The 25,010-nt window shown below is 43.3% G+C and overlaps 1 protein-coding gene across 1 annotated transcript in view; it reads right to left on the bottom strand.

Annotated features, from left to right (window-relative positions):
- The window catches only part of LOC124230744 (C-1-tetrahydrofolate synthase, cytoplasmic), a 62,111-nt gene extending 37,963 nt beyond the window's left edge, over window positions 1–24,148 (bottom strand). The window contains exons 1-6 of the mRNA XM_046647073.1: window positions 24,003–24,148; window positions 11,492–11,576; window positions 4,675–4,734; window positions 4,218–4,271; window positions 2,966–3,102; window positions 2,721–2,821 (exon numbers count right to left, since the gene is read on the bottom strand). Coding sequence (XP_046503029.1) covers window positions 2,721–2,821; window positions 2,966–3,102; window positions 4,218–4,271; window positions 4,675–4,734; window positions 11,492–11,576; window positions 24,003–24,043 — 478 coding nt within the window. The 5' untranslated portion in view covers window positions 24,044–24,148. The remainder of the gene's footprint in view (window positions 1–2,720; window positions 2,822–2,965; window positions 3,103–4,217; window positions 4,272–4,674; window positions 4,735–11,491; window positions 11,577–24,002) is intronic.
- Window positions 24,149–25,010: the final 862 nt, after the last annotated feature.

Genomic DNA, 25,010 nt, shown 5'->3' with positions numbered 1-25,010 from the left:
CAGAGCAATTTCTCAAGAAAAAGACATAAGAAGAATCCAAATAGGCAATGAAGTGAAACTCTTGCTGTTTGCAGACGATATGATTGTATATATAGAAAACCCTAAAGAATCCATCAGAAAACTATTAGAAATAATCAACAATTACAGCAAAGTTGCAGGGTACAAAATCAACTTACAAAAATCAGATGCATTTCTATACTCTAATACCAAACTAACAGACAGAGAACTCAATAATACAATCCATTTACACTCACAACAAAAAGAAAAAAAAATCTAGGAATTAATTTAACCAAGGAGGTGAAAGACCTATACAATGAAAACTATAAGACATTACTGAAAGAAATAGATGATGCCATAAAGAAATGGAAGGGTAGATATTCCATGCACATGGAGAGGAAGAATAAACATAGTTAAAACGTCCATACAACCTAAAGCAATCAGATTCAATGCAATGTCAATCAGAATTCCAGTGACATTCTTCACCGAAATGGAACAAAGAATTCTAAAATTCATATGTGGCAACAAAAGACTTCAAATAACTAAAGCAATCCTGAGAAAAAAGAACAAAGCTGGAGGCATCACAATCCCTGACTTGAAAAGATACTACAAAGCTATAGTAATCAAAACAGCATGGTACCGGTACAAAAACAGGCACACAGATCAATGGAACAGAATTGAAAGCCTAGAAATAAAACCACACATCTACCAACAGCTAATCTTCAACAAAGGAGCTAAGAACATACATTGGAGAAAGGAAAGTCTCTTCAATAAATGATGTTAGGAAAACTGGACAGACACATGCAAAAGAATGAAAGTAGACCGTTATCTTTCACCATACACAAAAATTAACTCAAAATAGATCAAAGACTTGAAGATAAGACCTGTAACTAGAAAACTTCTAGAAAAAAATATAGGCAGTACACTCTTTGACATCAGTCTTAAAAGGATCTTTTCAAATACCATGTCTACTCGGACAAAGGAAACAAAAGAGAAAATAAACAAGCGGGACTTCATCAGACTAAAGAGCTTCTGCAAGGCAAAGGAAATCAGGAACAAAACAAAAAGACAACCCACCAACTGGGAGAAAATATTTGCAAATCATATATCCAAGAAGTGGTTAATCTCCATAATATATAAAGAACTCACACAATTGAACAACAAAAAACAAAACAAACAACTCAATCAAAAAATGGGCAGAGGACATGAAGAGACATTTTTCCAAAGAAGATGTACAGATGGCCAATAGGCACAGAAAAGATGTTCAACATCACTAATCATCAGGGAAATGCAAATCAAAACTACATTTAGATATCACCTAACACCCATTGGAATGGCCATATCACCAAGACAAAAAACAAGTGTTGGAGAGGATGTGGAGAAAAGGAAAGCCTCATACAATGCTGGTGGGAATGCAAACTGGTGCAGCCACTATGGAAAACAGTATGGAGATTCCTCAAAAACTTAAAAATAGAAATAACATATGACCCAGCCATCCCCCAACTGGGTATTTATCCAAAGAATTTGAAATCCACAAATCACAATGCACCCCTTTGTTCATTGCAGCATTATTCACAATTGACAAGACGTAGAAGCAACCCAAGTGCCCATCAAGCAATGATCGGATAAAGAAGATGTGGCATATATAAACAATGGAATACTACTCAGCCATTAAAAAAAAAAAAGACAAAATCGCCCCATTTGCAACAACATGGATGGACTTTGAGGGTATTATGTTAAGCAAAATAAGCCAGACAGAGAAAGAGTATATGATTTCACTCATATGTAGAAGATAAACAAACACAAGGACGAAGACAATAGTTTAGCGGTTACTAGGGGGAAGGGGTTTGGGGGTGGGCAAAAAGGGTGAAGGGGTGCATTTACATAGTTACTGGCAAATAATAACGTACAAGTGAAATTTCAGAATGTTATAACCTATCATGACCTTAAAATATAATATAAAAAATAACCTGTGTTAAAAGTATTCATAACAAGGAGCCGGCCCAGTGACATAGCAGTTAAGTTCGCACCCTCTGCTTTGGTGGCCCAGGGTTGGCCCATTCAGATCCCGGGCGCGGACCTATGCACCACTTATCAAGCCATGCTGTGGCAGGTGTCCCATATATAAAGTGGAGGAAGATGGGCACGGATGTTAGTTAAGGGCCAGTCTTCCTCAGCAAAAACAGGAGGATTGGTGGCAGATGTTAGCTCATAGCTAATCTTCCTCAAAAACAAAAAGTATTCATAATGAAATTAAAATCCCAAGCTGCTGACTAGCTAACAGGGTAATACAGCCAACTGTTCAAGAGATCTGCTTCCAGCTATCCTCTAGTCTTAGAACCACTATGGAGACTCAGTGCCCATTTTGGGGGTGGGTGCTCTGCACTTTTACCCTTACAAACTCTCTGAATTCTTATTACTGTATAAGTTACTTTTTCACAAAAAATAACTTGCTTTGAACCCAAATAAGCCTGAGTTCAAATCTTGGTTCTGCTACCTCTTGGACAAGTTACTCAATTTCTCTGAGCCTCTTTTCTCAGCTGTTGAACAGTAACAGTCCCTACTTCATAGGGTTGTTGCAAAAATTGTGAATTTAGTTAAAGCCCCTAACATACAGGTCCCTGTGCCAATCAGGTCCCTTTACTTAGGGCCCACAGTGGACCTCCTCTAGTCTTCCACATGGCTCCAAGAAATGTGCTTTATTTTTGCTTGTTTGTTTTTACCTGTCTCTTTGATGAGTTCCAAGCATCCTTTAGGTGTACAAGGGATGAAACAGTCATTCAAGTCACCTCTAGCAAGTTTTCCAGCATTGATGCTAGTCAATCTACAACAATGAAAGTGATAAAGGAGGACATAAAGGTAATTAAGCATCATACTCTTCAGAAACAAATATGGTGTATTTCCCAAACAGAAATACGTAACTGTAATTGGAATCATGCAATGCCATATAGAAGGCCAAGCCACTCACCCATCCACGTCCTTTTCGGGTGCAATAGCATTGACCACTGCTTCAGTGTTAATGGGATTCTCTGAATCTAAAGGCAGCTGCACTATGAACCCATGGACAGTGGAGTCTTCATTCAAAGATGTAACATACTTCAACACCTGAAAGTAATACAGCACATAATTTGTATACCATATGGAAATCAAAATGGTGGAGAAACACTTTCCCAGTCAAAAGTCAGGTTGGGGCCAGCCCAGTGGCATGGTGGCTAAGCTTGCAGGCTTTGCTTCAGCAGCCTGGCATTCACAGGTTCTGATCCTGGGTGCAGACCTAGCATCACTCATCAAGCCATGCTGTGGTCGCATCCCACATAAAATAGAGGAAGATTGACACAGATGTTGGCTCAGCAACAATCTTCCTCAAGCAAAAAGAGGAAGATTGGCAAAAGATGTTGGCCCTGAGCTCTCATTATCCAAAAGAAAAAAAAAAACAAGTCAGGTTGTCCCATTTCCCCCCAAGAGTTTAACTGCGTTCCTCTCAGAAGTACTTCCCCTTGAATCCTGAGGGCAACTCTACTTTAACACAGGAAGTAATCTTCAGGTGTGTGGTAAGAAACCCATCAAATAAAAGAGCTCAGAACTTTAATGACTTATTACTGCAACAGTACTCTCCACGCTACCATCAACCAAATCAAGATTTCTCTGATGACAGGAATGTTCTCTAATTTGTAGCTTACATACAATAGTGGCCACTGAATACTTGAAATGTGGCTAGTACAAATTTTTTTATTTATTTCATTTTAATTAAATGGCCACAAGGGGCTAGAGTCCCCTATCAGACAGTGCAGATATATAACATTCCCATGACCTCAGAAAGTTCTTGTTAATCCCCCTACCTACAGGCAACCACAGTTCTAACTTTAGTGAGCAATGATTTGTTCTGCTTATTGTTGAACATCGTATAAACGGAACACACATTTTGTTCTTAAAATGCAGATAACTACAGCCAACGATCAGTGTGTAATGAACATCGCAGGTGATCTGGAAGCAAATGATGCTGCAGTCACACTCTGAGTACCACACATTCATACCCTAGGACTGCACCATTTACTCTTTGGGTATTTTTCCAAGATTGTCGGGAGGCAGAGTCTGTGAAGAAACAACTACCTGCAGGTCTTTCATAAGCTGAGTCTATCAGGCCCTAAAGTTGCACAAAACCAGAAACCAGAGGAAAGCACTTCAGCTGCCCTCTTAACAATCAGTTCACAACAGCTCACCTCAGATTCTGTGGCCGTTCTCGGTAACTTAATGTGAGTGGCTTTGATCCCAATCTGCAAAAATGAACATTTAAAACAGGTGTATGGCAAGAGAACTTGAGACATGGACTCATTTCTTTTACTGATATGACTAAAACCAGGTGGTGTTAGTCATCATTTCACCCTCCTATGTTCTGAGGAATTAGTCTCCCATTTTGACCCCCTCATCATTGACTTGTTCATTGTCACCACTGCACTTTAGCAATTCCTGCTCTTTGGGAAGCAAGCAGATCACTGATTAGAAAACATTCAAGGGCAAAATAGAGGCTGCAGATTCAAGTCAGCCATATCTGACTTGCAAAATAGATAAACTGAAGTCTGCGGTGGGCAATAAAAGTTTTTATGGGGAGGCACCAAGTGCAAGGGGTAACTGACAGGACTGGGGGTGGGGTGAGGGCACCCCTGTGCGGGGCTTTACCTCTTCAGCAGCCTTCAGCTTCACGTTTATATAAAGATTAGAATCATCTCTGTTGCCAACCTAGAATAATAAATACATGCAAATCAGATGGTTAGCAAAAGGCAAAGCATACAGAAAAGCTTCTAGAATTTTAGTTTTGATAAAAGGAATGTTTACTCATGAGACTCTTGTTGCAGAGCACTTTAACAGGAGAATCAGGAGAACACAAGGGCAGGATAGAGATGTGAGCACAGGTAGTAGTCCCGAGCCCTCCTCAAACAAGGCCCACAGGAAGGAAAGGAAAGAAAAATGAGGGGACTTCTGCATCTGCCTTGAAAACTAAGCCAGGGTGCTACAGGCCTGCCTGAACCATGTGGAATTTCGGCTTGTCATGGAGCTGACACACCAGAACAACAGGGCACGGAGCACTGAGGAACTGTCATCAGGCAAGAAAAACACCACAGCTCTAAGAGGCCAGGAACACACAGAGGACACATTCTACACCCTCTACGCAACCGCCAGGGGCATGGAAAGCTCTCACACCCAGCCACACGGCTAGGGTGGACCTAATTCCAGCCTACACAGAACAGACACCTGTGCGAGGCAAAGGGCAGTCCGCTGGCCTCAAGACAGAGAGGAAAGTGTGGTGCAGAAGCCAAATCCTTTGAACCACCACACCAGGTCGCCGATTCTTTAACCACAAACATATTTACAGTTTTTCATTGTAACCATTTCTCTGTAAAATTTTATTTTACTAATATTTTTCCATGTTCCAGTGGTTGACATTTGTCCTTTTCATGGTTGAAATAGTCTCTCAGGGTGATATGCCACAATAAACTTGATTTCTCCTAAATCTGCAGAGGGAAAAATGGTAAAGTCCCTTGATACTAAAGATAACTGATGCGTGGCTCCTTTTAACAGGACAACCGCAGAGAAAGAAGCTGGCCTTAACAGAATATTTCCAGTCCTTGTCACGTTGATGCTGTTACTGGAAGCTCCCCTCAGGCTCCCGGAACTGAACTCGGCCTTACTCTTAGCTTCAGCAGTCCTTTACAGAGTTCTCAGTTTTGCTAGTGTTAATTTGAATTTCAAGACAGCCAGATGAGTCCTTTGAGGGGAATTTGATTTTTCTGTGGGTTATTTGCACCTGAGTGCATTAGTTGCTTCCTGTAGGGGCCTCCCTAGAATTTTAGTGCCTCTCACGCTCCTTCTTTGGTTATTTTCTATATATGTTCTTTGCCCCATCATCCAACTCTCATTGATTCAGTTACCAGATTTAACACACTCTGGGATTTTTAGATCGACGTAGGAAAGGAAGTGGTTCTAAATACAAGAATATTGTTTCTTACATTTTCGTTAATATTTATACCTGCAATTAGTTGTTTAGACTGAGATTAAATGATCTTATCACTCACCGCCAGTCCGTTTTAAACTACAGCTTCTCTGTTCTACGGGTTTATCTTCATTCGTCTCTCAGGTAGCTGAAATGCAACTGCCAGTCACTTTTCCAGGAAAGCTATGTGGGCATTTTTCTGAGTCTATGTGTATCGGAAAATATTTTCCGCTATCTTTGCATATGAAGGACTCAGCTGCACATGGAGACACGATATTTTCGTTCAGAGATGTTGTCTTCAGCATCTAGAGTCAGAGAAGTCTAAGTCTTTCTTTGTTCCGTTATAGGGAACTGTTTTCATCTGAGTGTTTCTGAAGGAATTTTTCTAAAACTCCAACACTGCCACCAGTTTTACAATGAAAGCTTAATAGTCATGGTTACGAGCATACTTCAAAGTTTTACTGTAATCCTAACGCAAAGGAAAAGACCTCTTAGGAGCCAATTGAAAGACTCACTCTCAGTCTAGGCATTTTACAGGGAAAATGGTTACACAATCATCGATAGCCTGGAGGCAAAAAGAATGTTCAGTTAAGAACAGCAGACTCTTGACTGACAGTCAGACGGGTGGGTGGACGACTGGCTTCCCAGAACAAATCTTAATCCCACTACAGTTTATCAAGAAAATCACTTAAGCATTTTATCAAAAATGCTAATTTCTTTCTTGAAGGAGGTGAATTAGACCATCCAAAAAGGATCCTATCCCAGAACAAGTTAGGGATAATTTTTTTTTTTTCACATGAGGCATCTGCAAACTGTTTCTGTAAGGAGCCAGACAGTATATATTTTAGGTTTCTTAGACCACATACTATGTCACATAGTCTCTTTTTTAACCCTTTACATCTTGGGCAGCATTTGGATAGGGGCCACAGTTTACCGATCCCTGTCTTACACCGTAAAATATCTTGGATGTTGGTCTACTCATTAATTTTTTTTCCTGCTTCAAGAGGCTTTTGTAGATATTCAGGCCAGTTGAGTTTATTAATTTTATTGTTTTGTCCATCTCTTTTGTGAGGACTGAATGAGTTACTCTATGTAAAGTGCTTTCAATAGTTCCTGGTAAAAAGCAAGTATTAGTTATTATATTATTAACAAAGTATTTTATGTACTAAGGCAATGGAAATACAGCCTAATGTATATCTCTCATAATGAAAAGTCAAGTCTTAATTTCCTTTAAATATTGTTATTTTGAAAGTTACCAGTCCACTGTTTTAAAAAAATTCCAACTTTTAGGTAGATATACCTGGGCCATATCGTGAATATCCTTAAATGCAATGCTAAGGAATTAGAAAAACAGAAGGGAAAAGCAAATGGGTTTGGGAGATAGACAGACCTGGTTCATATCCCAGACTCAGTCCCTTTGTGATTGTAGCTTTGGGGAGACTACCCAAGATCTCTGAGCATCAGTTATTGTGAGTAGAAGGAGGCAACCACCACCTTGTAGGGGCAGAATAAAAATTAGAACAACTAGAAATATATACAAATCATTTGAACTATATTAGACACTCTACATAAGCAGTACTGCTATTCCTTCTGTAAAGGATGTAGAGTGGGTGTACAGCTGGATTGATTGTGATCCAATTTGCATTTTGACAAGGGCTGCAATTGCAGTTAAAAGGATAGACTGGAAGTGTCCAGATCAGAAGCCTAAAGTCTGTGCACAGAAGACTGTGATGGCACCAGGGGGTGGGAGCAGTCGAAATCGAAATCAAAAGGAGGGAAGATGGGGCTGGTCTGGTGATGCAGCAGTTAAGTGCACATGTTCCACTTTGGCAGCCCAGGGTTCACCCAGTTTGGATCCTGGGTGCAGACATGGCACCGCTTGGCAAGCCATGCTGTGGTAGGCATCCCACATATAAAGTAGAGGAAGATGGGCATGGATGTTAGCTCAGGGCCAGTCTTCCTCAGCAAAAAGAGGAGGATTGGCAGCAGTTAGCTCAGGGATAATCTTCCTCAAAAAAAAAAAACAAAAAAAGGAGGGAACAGATCCCAGGAGCTTATGAGAGGCAGAATCAATAGCACGATAGTCCCTAAAGGGACGTGGAGAGTGAGGGAGAGAGATCCTGAAGAGATGATCTCAGGTTCCTGGCTTGAGTATGTGGGAAGATGGTGCTGCCAGTCACCAGGAAGGAAAAAACAAGAGGTCGGAGGTAGCAGAAATGTGATTACAACATAATATGTAAGCCTTGCATCACAGAAAGATGTTGACTCTCGTGCTAAAGTGTAAGATTAAAATATTCTACCACTGTTTTTTTGGCAAGAACATAGAAGACAAGCCGCAGTACAGTGTTTATATAACAAAGACATTTGCAATCAATAAATTTAGAATACAATTTGCAATCAATAAATTTAGAATACAAGTTTGGAAGTCAATCTTAAAAATACGAAGAAAAAGATCCCAATATTGCTAAGGAAAGATTTACAGAAACAGATTTCTTGCCTATGACATTTACTTTTTCTACAACAAACAATTCACAAAAATAAGCCAAGAAATAAGTGGTCCCTCAAATGTACCAAGTGTACACCCACAACATATACCTTTGATTCTTAGTAATTTGCAAAAAAAGGAAAACCCACCACAGCAGAGAACACACCAGGCAGAACAACAGGCCTTCTGTGCTTTTCTTCTCAGCTAAGGCCTCTTAGATAATGAACAGCAGTGGGGGAAAACATTTAAGTACTATTCATTCTGCAATCCTTGAGGAACATGGGACATGATGAGGATCAAGGCTGCCCCAGGGAGAGAAGGCCTAGGGGTCCTGGCCTACATGCCAATCTGTATCATCCTCCAGGAAATACAGGATGACCTGACCTGATCCGACCTGATTCATATCCAAAGTTATAGGACCACCTGATAACCAGACCCCACCTGCACTGATACCATTTTAATGACTTTTTTACATAATCTTTCCTTTGTCTTGTAAACAAATAACTCACATACCTATGCCTTATAAATTTAGCCCTACCCTCAATCCATGTTAGCAGCTCTTTACTGCCCATGGGTCCTTTCCCCACGCTACTCCATGCTATTCTCTGAATAAAGGAGCACTACTACCAGACCTTGAGAGTCCCAGAAAGCTTTCTTTCAACTCCTTGGCTCAGCAAGCCCGCACCAGGACAGAAAGTTAGCAAAGGATTAAATGATGCATGTGGAGACATATATACAGAGAGAAAAGCGAGGTGAGGAAGCAGGTGTTTCTGAAGGGAATTTCTAATGAAAGCTATCAGTTGCTTGTCATCCAAATCAACACTTCAAACATTCATCTGTACATCTGTCCACATGACAATTATTTATTGAATGCCTCCTACCAATTTATTGAAGGCTTCCTACTGGATGAATCTGGAGCTCAGAGAAGAAACCCTGGACAGAGGCCTAAAGGAGGAGGGAGAATACCTCCTCCAGTTATGGGACTGTGTGAGCTCACTCAGGGAAAGAATAAGGTGGAAGAGGGCTTGAGGCCTGAGACCTGAGGCATTCAAACAGTTTAGGTGTCAAGAAAAGGAACAAGCAGAGGAGATTAGAGAAGGAAGGGAAATGAATGGTGTCCTAGAAACAAAGAATGTGGAACTCAGAAGAGATTCAGGTTTAGAAGTTGCTGACCTCCAGCTGATTCGTGGGGCCAGAAGAAATTGCCTAGGGCAATGCTTCTCAAAGCGTGGGTCACACACTCCCCTTTCAGAAGATCTGTGAATGCCAAGCTACTTTTCTAATAATACCAGGATGTCGTTTGCCTCTTCACTGTCTTGATATCTGTATGGAGGCTGCAAAACTAATGGTGGGTAAGACTTAGCACAAATCAAGACAATGGCACCGAACTATACTAGTCATGAGGACACCCTTCACTGCCACACACCCTCAGTAAAACAGATGCCAACTTTACTTAGAAGTGCTCTTGATGAAGCGGTAAAAATTAGTAATTTCATTAACCTCGACCCTTGAGGACAGGTCTTTTTAACATCTGTGTAAGGAACTGGGAAGCCTTCCGAAAGCACTTCTGCCGTGTGCCGAAGGCATGTCACCAGGGAAAGCACTTGTGCTGTTGCCTTGCAAGCTGAACTGGCTGCACTTTTAATGGAATACCATCTTTACTTGAAAGAACTGACAAATAATGATTATTCAGGCTTTAGTACTGGCAAACATTTTCTCAAAATTGGACAAAGTGAGCTTGCTACTTCAAGGAAAATAACTAATAGTATTTGTTGCCAGTGATAAAATTCAAGGTTTCAAGAGAATATTAGATTTTCTTAACCACTCTTGTGAGCTTGACAACTTCTCAAGATTTAAAGACTTTTCTGATGAGTTTGTAGGCAATACTAACGATTGTGATTTTTTTTATATTGCATAATGGAATGTGTTAACATTTGGAAGATCTGCATAATTCAGTGAACCGTTATTTTCCAAATGAGGAATAAGCGACGTAAGAAAACCACACATGGGTAAATATCGATTCAAACAGCAACATAAAACAGTAGATTTAGGGGCCAGCCCCATGGCATAGTGGTTAAGCTCAGCATGCTCTGCTTCCATGGCCCAGGTTCACAGATTCCAATCCCAGGCACAGACCTAAACCACTCATCAGCCATGCTGTGGCAGCAACCCACATACAAAGTGGAGGAAGACTGGCACAGATGTTAGCTCAGGGCTAAACTTCCTCAAGCAAAAAGAAAAAAAGTGGATTTCGACGTAACAAAGCTTGAAAGTTCACTGATACAGTTTCAGATTCCACATTGCAACTAACCTTTAAAAACTCTACTTATTGAGTCCTGGCATAGTATCAAAGAAAAATGTCCACAATTATCTGGGAAGATTATTTTTAAAGTTTTTCCCTTTTACAACTGTATGTGTGTATGCGGCCAGATTTTCTCTACATATTGAATCAAACTAGCATATAGCAAGAGATTGGATGCAGAAGTGGATGAGAATCCATCTGTCTTCTATTAAGCCAGACAATAAAGGGTTTTACAAAAACATAAAATAATGCCCCTCTTCTCACTAACTTTTGTTTTCTAAAAGTTATTTTTTCATTAAAATGTTATTTATGCTAATATATAATGAGCTTACTACTGGCATTTTTAAATGTATAAATATTTTTAAACTTGTTAGTTTTAATTTCTAACACAGTAATTATCAATGGATAAATCCATATAAATAAAAGCTCCTTAAGGTCTTAGATTCTTAAGAGTGTAAAGGGGTCTTGAAACCAAAGTCCAAGACACAGTGGACTAGGGAAAGAAAGGGTCCCTCCCCACAGAGGACAGCAGACGGCCAGGATACACCAACAGCTAGAAGTTGAGCTGAAGAGGTGGAGCCTGCAAAGAGAAACTGAAAAGGTATGAGGTTTCACAGAAGCAAAAAGGAGGAGGGAGGGGTCTGAAGTGTGTGTTGTCTTAAGTGCTATTGAGAGATTGAGAAAGGAAGATATGAGCGGAAATCCACTATCACAATACCTGTAAAATTGCCAGGCACGGTGTGAAACCTGGTACTTGTTCCTTCATCTGAGTGACCTGGTTCTTCAGTCTCTGCTTAATTTGCCTAGAGAAAAAGGGAAGGTTGGAGTTAACACAATGTTTCAAGCACAAATAAGTGATGTGGATTATTAGATGTATTTCTCTTTTAAATTAAAAACACCTTCACTGAAAAGACATCATCTGGTATAATATGTACCATAAACTTCTCATCAATTTTCCAGGCCTCAAGTAGACTTGAATCTTTTCTAACTCCTACTGACACTGGCTGGGCCATGGGCTATGAGGACAGTTAGTTTAAAACATATCAGTTGAGAGGCCAGCCCCGTGGCCAAGTGGTTAAGTTCACATGCTCTGCTTTGGTGGCCCAGGGTTTCACCAGTTCGGATCTCGGGCATGGGCATGGCACTGCTCATCAGGCCATGCTGAGGTGGTGTCCCACATAGCACAGCCAGAAGGACCTACAACTAGAATACACAACTATGTACTGGGAGGCTTTGGGGAGAAAAAGAAAAAAAAAAGAAGACTGGCATCAGATGTTAGCTCAGGTGCCAATCTTTTAAAAAAAAGATTAGTTGATGGCATTCGAAATCCTACAGTGAACAAAAACCTTGGACCAACACTTCTGGAAGGCTGCTAATCCTCATCTTTTCAGCATTTCCACTGTCCAGGTGCTCTACAAAAAAGTTTTGCAGAAAAAGAACTCGAGCTTACACCTTCTGCTCAACCTACCCTAGTAAGATGATCACAGGGTATCCACATAAGGCTGGATGATAATCAACAAATCCCACTCCAAATTCAATATAAATTTATAAATTATATTCTAATTCACAAAAGAATTTTCCTTACACAAGAATTCAACAAAAGGTTAAAAGAATAGCCTCTTGTGAAACAAAGATAAACTAATTTACCAATAGATAACTTCTCAGTGATACAACAGGGCATCAAGTACATAAAACCACATCCATAAATAAATATTCAAGATAGTCCAACTTCGCCCAGTTATGATACAGTCATGAACTTCAACAGGATCTCTCTCTCTTGAAAGGCCAGTTTTGTCATTTGCCTTTCTTCATCTTAACCACACTTGACATACAAATATACATGGACATTAGCAAGCATCTCTTCTCTCATTCTAATTTGGTTACTCCCAGCTCCAATTCTCCACACTTTATAAGTAACTGACAAACAGGCACAGGAGTCACAAGAAATAGATTATTTGGATTAGCCTAGTAAACGGCAAGAATGTTGAATCATACAAGAAGTCATGCCTAAGACTTCAAGATTTTATTTCTAGCTAGTGACCTTGTTTTTCCAAATCAATATTCTACACAGTAATATAGTTCAAAAGAAGAACAGACTGTTGAGTTTTCTTTTACTGTAATTTGACCTGAACAGAGGCCACAGTTCTGCTCTGAGGCAAGAGAATTAGGCAACAGTGGAGCTGCCAAGTTTTCACTAGGCTGCTGCTCAGACCTCCCCCTGCCCCCCAGCAATTACAGCCTCAGCTGCTTCCCCTGCAGGACAATCAGACGTGGCTCCTGGGTAGCCCCACAAGGCACCTCCCAGGGACCAAGTTTCCAGACTCTGCTCTGCCTTTCCCCTCCCTTCCTTCCAACCATTATATTAACACAAAGGGCTAGGCAAAGATTTTTACTGGTTCTCCTTAACTCTTCCAAGACCCAAACAAATCTTATGGGGAACAAAGAAACACAAAACAACCATTCCTAGCACAATATAAGACAATGACAAAACCAACAGGGAAAACAGATGAACACATCTGAGGCTCTCAATAACCTTGTGAGGTAAGCAAGGGAGGAGAACCTTTCTTATTTCCATTCACAGATGAAGACACAGGTTCCCAGCAGTCATGTGGCCTCCTGAGGGCCAAGGAGCAGAAGGAACAAGTACAAAGGCCCTGAGGTCCAAGGAGAAGAAGTCACCAGATCAGGTGGACTGTCTTTTACTCTGAATGTGATGGGAAGCCAACAGGGCTGACATGATGGGACTTAACATTTTTAAAGGATTATTCTAGCTGCTGAATTGGGAAGAGATTGAAGGGGGAAAGGTGAGAATCAGGAGCACCAGCAAGAAGTTATTACAATTGCAAAAATCCACCAGGCCAGGGAGATGGTGGCTTGGATTACAGTATCAGTGGTCGGCTGGCAAGAAGTGGTTGGATTCTAGATACATTAACATGAAACACAGAGAAAATGTCAGGGCTACAGATGACTTTGAGGGTTTTGGCGTTGTGAAATGGAGCTGAAAAGACTGACAACTACAAATATTTTAAGGCACAGAGCGGATTTCAACTGACACATTGAATTTATTTACCAAATCCTATAAGAATTCTAGAATAAGTGTGCATCTGAGTCTTGATGAACAGAGCCTAGGGACAAATAAAAATAATACTTATACCCAGCAGGTAGCAAGCAACGGGAACCCAGTGCGAAAAGGAGGTGGAAAATGTTTCAGCCCAGTCGGTTAAGAGCAAAGAACAAAATGTTCTGTATTTTCTATGCTACAATTTAAATGGGTCTAAGTTTGCAATTTTTTTCTAAAAAAAGATTATAGCTTGAGATCAGTTCCACTAACTCCATTAAACTTTCCTAAGAAGCAGAATTGTTTTTGAAGTTGCATTAGCAGGGATATTGTCTAACTAGAAAGATTTGTTTAAAAGCTAGCATTTAGGCCTCTTTATGAGGCATGACCAAAACAGCAATTTTAAACATTTTAAAATGCACATGAACCACAATCAGCAAGAACTGGAAAGCCCAGAACACCAACACAACAGGTGGAAAGTTTTCTGCTCTGGTAAGAAAAAAAATCAAGACGGTTGTAATGAGGTCTCCATAAGTCTCTTAAAAATTTCTCCCTGCCTTAGTTTCCTGAGTTGGCCACTACCTGAACAACCCTAAAATCAAAAGTGGAATAACTAAAGCCAAGTGTCAGGTATGCCTGAAGTTAAACTGTGGAAGAAAATGGAGAAAAAAGTCAACACCCCCTCTCTGTCTTTATTTTAGGGCCGTGAAGCTGTGATGAATTAAATGGTGGGAAGCCCTTTAATTTTTATAGCTCAGTATTTCCAGAAAGTTGAAATGCTGTAATAGAACACCTTCTGAATCACTGAAACCATCTAAATCAACAGAAACTTCCTTGAGTTGCAGATGCCTCACATTTCTAACCATGCTCATGAGTTATACCAATGTGGTAAAGATTCCAGGGCAACTATATAGGCACCTCGAGAAGCACCCCTGACCCCTGAGTAGTAGATCTACATATGCCAGTCTCACCGTGCTGCATCAACATTCTCTAAAACCTGAGGGAAGACCTATCTCCATCTCACTGGGAGAAATCACTACTAGTGTGCCAGTGAATACAGTAAGACAAGCTAGCAGTAAATCATCAAAGTCTCTCTGGTCCTGATGGATAGATACTAGTAAAATCAACAGAGCCAATTAGATATGAACAGACGCAGATATAGTTTTAACTAACTTGCTACTGGCATCTAGTGGGTAGAGGCCAGCAATGCAACTAAATATGCTACAATGCATAGGACAGCCCCTCACAATAAAGAATCATCCAGCCCAAATGTGAACAGTGCACAAGGTTGAGAAACTGCTATTGCCCAATAAAATGCAACGTTTGAGGTTATCTTCCCTTTATACGGGTCAAAAATCAAGGTGGAAATTATTTACGTCTCAACCCATCTAAATCTGTTTGAACCTGTAGGACAAGAGTCACTTGCATTACTGTTAGTTTTCTCTAAGTTAACCTCTCCCACATACAGTTGTAAAGGAGTCTAGTCAACAGAAGTCAAAGGTGCACATCCCCACAGAATCGTACTAGCCCTGGCGAGTCCTAGTCAGAGCCTTGTACCCCTACACAGCCACCCAGATCTCTTTTGCCCAAAGTTTTGTACAATTATTCCTGGAAAAGGCCATTACAAATTCCAACTCATTCTGTTTAACATGATGGCTCATTTTCAAATTCTGGGCATTTTATGACAGAGATAAAAGCTTTGCCACAATACAACCTAAAAAGGACATTTCAGCAGAAGCTATAGGTAGGAAAAAGAGGTAGTAAAGGATGTTTAGCTACATGGCTAAGAAATCTACATGATGAAAATAAAGCTATCTGAATCAACACACTGAAATGTAGCACAAGCTTAGAGTAATTCTCAAAAGATCCACAGAATATGCTTTGAGTAACTGATCAGAGAAGAAGCAAGAACATCTGTCTTCAACATGTAGTGCATTTCTAAACAAGGACATAAATTTCTCTTTTTTTGCCCCCCAAGGAGTAGACTATTTGTTGTAAGATTTGAACAATGCAATACAATACAAATATTTTATTTCATTTGTTTTATTTTCATTTTGTTCATTTGTTCAATAAGACTTTTATACTGCTTAAAAATACTTCAAGGGGCTGGCCCCATGGCCAAGTGGTTGAAGTTCTGCATGCTCCACTTCAGCAGCCCAGGTTCAGCGGTTTGGATCCCAGGCGTGGACCTACTCCACTCATCAGCCATGCTATGGCAGCCACCCACATACAAAATAGAGGAAGACTGGCACAGATGTCAGCTCAGGACTTATCTTCCTCAAGCCAAAAAAAAAAAAAAGGGGAAGACTGGCAACAGATGTTAGCTCAGGGCAAATCTTCCTCACCAAAAAGAAAAAACAAAACTTCAAATTTTTCGTAAAACTTAACATGCAGTTCCTTGTAAAAACTATTGTGATTGTGAGGCCACCTAGTGTTCCAAGAAATAGATACATTTCAAATTCCTAGTTTGTTAAGTCAAATTAAAAGACTAAATTACCTTCTTGTTGAAAATGATCATTTTCACTGATACTAGCAAAAACGACATTATATCAGTATATAGAACAATCAACTAATATCAGTATTTGCCTTTATTATGTTTAAGAATAAAATATTTAAAATAAGAATTATTATAATTTAATGAAATCTTTACTAAACTTGACAGGTACCTCAAATATATATTTGAAAGCTTAATGTGAATCTATTTTATGCTCCAATGAAAATTCATAATGTAAAATTGTTACATCCAATTCTCTCAAACTCTCTCCAAGACCTAGGAAGGGAAAGGTAAATTGCCTGACATTTATGACACGACAATAGCTAAATGGTGGAAAATTCTAACGAACCCTCTAACTCCCAGTGAGTGTAAAGGCCATCATTAATCCATATACACGATGATACAAAAACTGTTTATTTTACGTTTCTAGATCGGGATTTATCAATCTCAACACCACTGACATTTGGGCCAAGAACCCATGGCTGTGGGGCCGTCCTGTGCTCTGGAGGATGCAGGCAGCAGCCCTGGCTTCAACTTCTAGATGCCAGCGGCACACAGCCACACCCCATCTGACATCCAAAAATGTCTCCAAAGCCATGTCCAAAAGAGCCTGGGGTGGAGGAAGGGCAAAACTGCCCCACTTGAGAACCGCTGATCTAGAGGGAAAAAACGGATCTGGAAAACTAGGTTGAATTGGTTGAGAAAGGCTTTATAAAAAGCAGGATTTTAAAGGTGGATTAAAAGTGCATTTGAGAAAAGTCATAGCGAAAAGGATGTCAGAGTCCAGGTGCAACAAACAGATGTGGCAGGATTCCTGAACCATGTGGTCCCACCCCCTCCCCCCTCACATAGGGGTGGGAGCAGCCTCCACTCAGATCCAACGAATCAGAATCAGTGACATTACGAACAGAGAGCACAGTCCTGCTAAGCTTTCCACTTCCTTTCAAGAAGTCAGGCATGTGGATTTTTATGTGTAATTACACATATATATGTGTTGGGAAGTAATCCAATCTTTAAAAATAACTGTAAGCCCAACAAAATATATTAACTACGTTTGGCCTCCAAGTCACCATTCTGCAACCTTCAGCCAGTAGCAAAAGTTATATGAGACATGACAGAGTGGCCCCAAGTCTGAGGATCTGTAAGCGAGCACCCGACACCCAAAGTTGGTCTCACTACATCAGGACTCTCTGATCTGCCGTCAGAGCTGATTCTGGCCCCGAGTCCCAAGCAGGCCTCTGGACCATCATCCGAGGGGCATGTGGAAGACTGGGAAAGGAAGAGCAGGCCGAGAGCTCCTATCTGAGCAAAGCCTCACAAAGCCCGGGCCTTTCTGCTTTTAGAGAAGACTAAAGGAAAGTCTCAGGTAGAAAGGGCTTAGATCTAAAAATCTGCTTGCTAAATGAGCAGGGACTAGAACTGAGGCACCAAAATCAAACGGAAGATCCTTTATCATGTTAAGTCACACAAGTCACTGAAAATAAATTCCTGACAGGCTCTGGCAAAATCTTTTACGGAAATAATCCTTATTTCCTGATATTCATCAAGCACCAGCACACAAAGCCGCATTTCACCTACCCAGGTTTCAGGGGAAGAACTTTTCATCAAGGGAAAAAAAACACTTAGCTAACAAAGCAAGGTGTGACTTGTCTCCACCCAGTCAAAACTGGACCGTAACCTTGAAAATGACTTTCTGGGGGCTGGCCCGGTGGCTGAGTGGTTGAGTTCACACGCTCCGCTTCAGCGGCCCGGGGTTTCACTGGTTCGGATCCTTGGTGTGGACATGGCACCACTCATCAGGCCATGCTGAGGTGGCGTCCCACATGCCACAACCAGAGGAACCTACAACTAGAATCTACAACTAGGTACTGGGAGGGTTTTGGAGAGAAGAATAAAAAAAAGAAGAAGAAGAAGATTGGCAACAGTTGTTAGCTCAGGTGCCACTCTTTAAAAAAAAAAAGAAAGAAAATGACTTTCTGAAGAGACTCAGTTTGGGTACCTCCCCAGAAGATTAACTGGTTCATAGGAGATCCTAACAGGGAGAGCCAAATCCAATGGATAGCAGTTTGCAGTTCCTTTAGCAAGCAAGTGACAAGCCCTTGGTAAGGGAGGAAAATACAGTCTCTGCCAGTAGCCTTGTAATTCTTGGTCAAGTCAGTCACATCTGGCTAAAGTTTCATAAACCATAAAATAGAGGGCAGGGTGGCCTGCGTGGCTGAGGAACGCTTGCTCAGGCACGTTAGCTACCTACTCCTTCAAGGTCAAAGATTCACCTGGTGCCAGGCATCACCTTACGGGAAATTATCAAGGGGAGCAAACTGCACAGTACAAGGCTGCTAGGGCCTTTCTGCACTATGGATGGGATTTCAGAGGACACAGTCGTAACCACAGTAGCACACAGGCTTGTTCTGAGAGCCTTACACACTCTTTTCACCTTCTCGGCAACCTCAGGAGGTAAACACTATCATCCATCCCCAATGTACTATACAGAAGAGGAAGTTCTCTGCCCAGGGCCACACAAGGCCTTAACCTCTACCCTAACCGGCCTCTCCCAGAGCCAAGTGGAGGAGTGGACAGCCTTTTTTTTCTGTCACCTCCAGGGACCTGCCTCCATGCTGGGCCAGGCTGATATCCCTTCTTCCAGAGGATTCTTCTGCATATGGGGATAGGGGACCACACAGCCCTACTCAAAGCCCCACTGTCCCAATCCCAAACTGCCTGATCCCAACCCTCTTGACAGACAAGGAGAGACACTATTCTCAGACCACAGCCCCAGTCAGGATTTTCGCTGGTGCCATGGCCAGAGTAGTTGGCTGCTAGCTCCAGACCCTGCCACAGTCCAGCTCCCACACTCCCGGCTGCCTGCTGAGTGGTCTATTTAAGACCCAGCAGAGGGAACTCTCGGGAATTCCCACTTGCTCTCCTGCCCAGCCTCCCAGTCGAGCCAGCTTTGACATTCAAGGTTCCATGTACGGCACTTTGGAGCTCATTACAGGCAAATCTTTCTTTCTTTTTTTTTTTGAGGAAGATTAGCCCTGAGCTAACTACTGCCAATCCTCCTCTTTTTGCTGAGGACGACTGGCCCTGAGCTAACATCCATGCCCATCTTCCTCTACTTTTTATACGTGGGACACCTGCCACAGCATGGCTTTTGCCAAGTGGTGCCATGTCCACACCCGGGATCCGGACTAGGGAACCCTGGGCCACCGAGAAGCAGAACATGCGAACTTAACCGCTGCGCCACTAGGCCGACCCCTACAGACAAATCTTTCAAAGCACAAAAGTGCCTAGAGGTATTTTATTCACAGGACAAAAACAAAAAGCTTATCAACTTCACTGTGGTGAGCAAATTCTTTTTACAGAAATAATTCTTCTAGCCCTGTAGCTAAAAGTATAGCCATGGTTCCATTTTCATCTTTGATCAGTAGGATAAATTCTAATTTCAAGGCTTAAGATTATAAGCCAGCTACCAAAGATATAGTTTGGATAAACACAAACACGACTTGTTTATTCAACAGGTACCTTCTGAGCACCAATTTTTAAAACTTACTATATGCCAGGGACTACTCTAAATGCTTTACAAGTAATGACTCATTTAATTTTAACAACATTGTGAATTAGGTGCCATTACTACCCCAACATACAGATGAGGAAACTAAGGTACAAAGAGGTAAACAAGTTACCCAGTGATCACAGAGGAGGGAGCAGCACTGTCTGGCTCTTGGGACACCACCCACAGGGAGCCTACAAATATATCCAACTGCTCTGGGCAACCCATAAAAGCTGGGAGCACCTTCGCTCAGTGGCCGGAGTGGCGCACTGTCTGTTTCTTCACAACCAGTCTTTCTAGAAAAAACACTTGATCAAGAAAAATGCCACCAATGGAGGGAGCGGCTCAAGTATAGCAAACGAGGAGGGAAGGTCACATAAATTGTACAAAATTTAGGGGGCCCCGCTTTGAAAAGCACATATGTAAGAACTGTGGTTTCTAGTCTAGAAACCAAATGAGAGTGGTTTATCCCCCACTGTCTAATTTCCACGCGGTTGTACAATCTCTTTGAGGACCCCTCCCATAAGCCAGGGTGGGCTCTCACCACCAGTGCCAGTGCACTTCACTCAGCTCCTCCACCCACAGTCAGCCTCTCTGGGGCCACCACTGTTGACCCCAAGGCAGTCATTTAGTAACTGGCAAGGTCAAAGGTCCATGGCACAGGCTGTGTTTCTGGTCAGGAGCCTTCTCCCCATAACATTGGCAGGCTCACGGCCCCACCTCCTTCAAACCTTTGCCCATAAGTCACTTTTACAATCAGTATGGGCTTAACGCCCATATTCAAAATTGCAATCTCTGCCCTTCCTCCCTGTTCTGGTTCTCTCTTTGGCACTTCTCACCACCTCACATTCTGTTTTACCTATTTCATCATCTCTCTCTACGCATCAGGAGGCAAACCCCACCAGGGTAGGGATTTGGGCTGTTTAGTTCACGGTTATAGTCTCGTGACCCTGAAAAGTACCTGGCATATAGGAGGTACATAGATATTGGTTGAATAAGTGAATAAATATCAAAGAAGATACACAGTTGTTCTCTAACCCTCAGATCAACCCCAACCAAATTCAGGCTGCAACCTTGGAACACCCCTTAAGGGAGAAATGGGGGTGTTCCTTTCAAAGGGAGATAATTTGGCAATAAGACCCAGATTTCCCACAGGGTAGCACAGGCAGAGAAGGAATCTGGAATGATGAACTTGGCCCAGTCCTGGCTACCAGGAACGTATAAAGGTAGAATACTAAAGATAGACAAAGGCAGAGTGGGAAGCACGGCATGAGAGGGAGAAAAAAGATTCGTTTATGAAATTCCTTTTAGCAAAGTAGTAAGCGCCTGACAGAGTGGAAAACACCATGCTCTAGGTGAAGATCGTGGTGCCAGCTGAGCCTCTGCCATTAACGGGCCTAGTGAACTTTGGCCAAGTCATATTACTTTTCTTGCCTCAACTATTTCCTCGCCTGCAGGAAGGATGTAGGGAGTGGACTAGATTTTGGAAAAATTCTGACTGTGAACTCATTACCTGCCCTACCCTTTCTTCCCCCAAGGAAGAGATTTTACAATTCAAACACCCCTTCAGGGAAGAAACCACCCAGGACATTTGAAGGCTTGCAAATTCATCTCCAGAGAGACCCAACAGTTGGTGGTAATCAAGGAAGCTGACCTGCAAACTTGAGGAGTGAGGGATCCTTTCCCCAGACTCCAGGATCCCTGGCTGCAACATAGGAAGTTCTCTTACCTTTCCTCTCAAGAGTGCCCTTGGCCTAGCAACAGAGGAAAGGTGGGGACACCCTCCCCAGAGCCATCACCTACAGCCCAACCTGCTCAAGCTCTAAGAACCACTTTCTTGTTCAGGATTCCCCCAGGGCCATGGCCGAAGGTCAGCAGCCTGCTGCAGTCTCAGCACAAGGAGCTGGGGGACTGCACTACCCCACAAGCCAGGCAGGCTGTCCCCCTTTCCAGAGCTGCTCTTCTCTGAGGAACTGCAAGTACTACCAGCTCCTGGAGTCAAATTCTCCCTGAAGGTCAAGGTGCCAAGCTGTGGAGTCTCTGAAAGAGTCATTTTATAAGCACATTAAAGAAAAATCTTCTGTAAGTACAATAACACCTCAGTCTTACTGTTCCTTTATGATTGTGCTCGTAGGAACTCATTGCTCACCATGGGGCACTGTAAAAGGTTAGCCATGTTAGCTCTGAGGAGATAAAGGAGAAGGACCCATCCAATACCCAGAACAGTCTTTTCCAGAAAATGTTTTCAATACTTGTGGCTAACTCACTGCCATACTCCTCTTCAACAATGAGAATTGGATTTAGATTTAAGGCTTTAGATAAGTGGTTCTAAACCTTTAAGCAGAAATGTGCAAATATTCCAGCAAAAGACATCTAAAAGAATGCTCGTAGCAGCACTATTCAGAATCCCCAAAAACTAGAAACTGAAATGTCCATGGATATATAAATAGTGGAATATTCATATAGCAGAATACAATACACTTATGAGAGTAAATGAACTACAACCACATGCAACATGGAATAATCTCAGGAACACGATGCTGACTGCAAGAATCCCGACACAGAACACTTTATACTGCAGGACCTCATTTACATAAAGTTCAAGAGCAGGCGACACTAATCTACAGGGTTGGAAGTCCAGATAGTGATCACTTTTGTGGGAGGTGCTAAGTGGATGGAGGTGAGATGGGGGCTTCTGGTGTGCCAATGTCCTTTCTTGATCTGGATGCTAGTTACTCAGGCAAGTTCAGTTGCGAAAATTCACTGAGCTGTATACTTATGGAGCTTACAGACATATTTAACTTGCTCTCCACTCAACCAAAACATATCCAGTAAGCACCTATTCTCAGCAGCCGGCCAAGATGCAAACCTAAATAATTTGTTCACAACCAGTCTTTCTAAAAGGAAGATTTTACCAAGCCAAAGCCACTGGTAGAGGGAGTAGGTTTGAATACATACAAGAAAACAAAAAACAAAGGTTAAACAGAAACAATACAGTTTACTAAACCACAGTTGAAAAGCACTCAGATGTAAGTGTTGTGACTTCCAGTCTAAAAGTCCGGGGTTCCTTCTCAGCAAGGTGAAAGATTCATCACAATCTAATTTACATCTCACTTCTTTGTCCACCATCTCTACCTTCCAGGAAACAATCATTTTGCCCCAAGGTGGGTTTCACCACCAAGGACTCTATAATTCACTCAAAAACCTCTACTCACAAAATTAGGGGTTCACAGGACAGTTACTGTTGCCAGCTGCAGCAATTACTAAATAACTGGTGAGGTCCAAGGTCCCAAGAGCAACCTCCAGCATCACACAAAAAATATCCTTCCCTCTTCTACTCTCATCTTTCCCCACTAGTCACCTCCTAGACAAAAAGCAGTGGGGCATTACTTCCCCGGGGTAAGTTTGGCAATCACATCCACTGGTTAAGCGTTCAGATTTCCTGTAGGGCTAGAAAACGCAGAGGTCAAATGGAATACGGAACACTGTCAGGACTCAAGAGCCAAACCGGAAAGTAACTCCAGGGCCAGGACGCGGACATGGCTGTTAGAGGAGCATGAAACTGAAGGGAAAAGAAAAGTTTATTAGGTTCCGCTTAGCAAATAATGACTGTAGTGAGGTGGGAAAAGCTATGAGCTGGAAGAAGACCCTCTGGCACTAATCAGCCTTGTAACCTTGCCAGGTCTTGTCTCCTCACTAATCTCAGTTTCCAAGCCTCCAAATTATAGGGGAAGGGGGTAAACTGGATTTCTGAGTTCTGACTGTGGTGCTGCAGGTAGAACAAACTACTCTCTCTTCTGGCAGAAAGTTGTCAGCAGCTGCACTTTCGGGAGCATAGTCTGGCCGAGTAAGGGTACCTGTCCCAGCAGCACAGGAGCCAGCGGCCACAGCCATTAGGCAGCCCATCTGCAAACCCAGGCTATGCCCTGGGCTCCTTTCTTCGGCTGCAGGGAACCGGCCTTGAAGTGTGAAGGGCTCAAAACAACGTCCTCCCTCCCCACCCGGCTGGCCTGACTCTTGCGCTATAAATCTCCCTCCCGCAAAAAATGGGTCCATGGGGACCTGCACATCCCGCTCAGAGCCCTCGCCTGCAGCCCAACAGGTCCTAACAAACGACAGGTGCTTACGCGGAGACCACCTTCCCGTTCAGGATTTCCGCCGGCGCCATGACCCTTATTAGTCCGCTGCCCACGATGGACGCCGCCAAAACCAAGGTACGACACCCTCCACTGCGGCGTGGGACAGCCCAACCCACGTGCTCAGCGACCGCTCAGGGAGATTACGCAACTGCGCCTGCGTACCACCCTCTCTCCCCCCCCCCCGCCCCGGGACGCGGATGCGCGTGCGCAGTCTGGAAGGACGCAGGCCCCTTAAACCGCGGGTGGCGGAGGGGTAGCGGGTCTGAAATGCCGCGGGAAGATGAAGGAACTCGGTGACGACTGGAGGGCGAAAATGATTGGCTGGTGGAAGGGGCGAGCCGGATGGCGTCTGCCTGTGGGGCGGGGCACCCGTGAGGAGGCGTCGAGCCGCGACTGCAGGCCCTCGCTGGCGGGGCAGGGGGCGGGACCGGGAGGGGCGGTCTCGCGGGAACAGTTTCCCGGGCGCGGGAGACAGGCGCGTCTCTGGGACCCGCCCGGTGGAGGGCGCGCGTCTCTGGGGCTGAGGGCGCTGCGCTCCCGCGCGCAGTTCAGGCCTGACTCCCGCGCGGGGACTTGGTGGCCGCCGGGCCGGCCCGCGGAGGTTAAACCTGCAGCGCGTGGGGCGGCTTCCGGCATTGTCGACCGGCGCCGTCAGGCTGGTGTCGGGGACCCCACCCCGATTCCGAGCCGGAGGGTCTGAGTGGCGCCCGTAACTGGTTTTAAAACCTCAGGTGACCCTGAAGCTCGGCCAGGGTTCAAGTCCAGCCCGCCGAGGTGGGGCGCCGCGTGGCTCCCCCAGAGCCCGGGGTAACCCCGGGGTTGGCCAGTGCGGGCAGGGAAGGGTCGTCGGCCCTGCAAGTCGTTGTGGGGTCCCGCACGCAGATGTGGGGTTGGAGAGCGGACGCGGGCCTGACATGCACGAGATGCCAGGTGTCGGACGAGGGCGGACACTGCTCCCCTGGGCGTCCGCTCTGGAGGAGAAGTGAGACGGGGCGT

Source organism: Equus quagga, chromosome 20 (assembly GCF_021613505.1).
Source record: "Equus quagga isolate Etosha38 chromosome 20, UCLA_HA_Equagga_1.0, whole genome shotgun sequence".
Classification (NCBI taxonomy): domain Eukaryota; kingdom Metazoa; phylum Chordata; class Mammalia; order Perissodactyla; family Equidae; genus Equus; species Equus quagga.
Note: the sequence above shows the minus strand (reverse complement) of the source record. Positions and strands in the feature narration are given on the sequence as shown.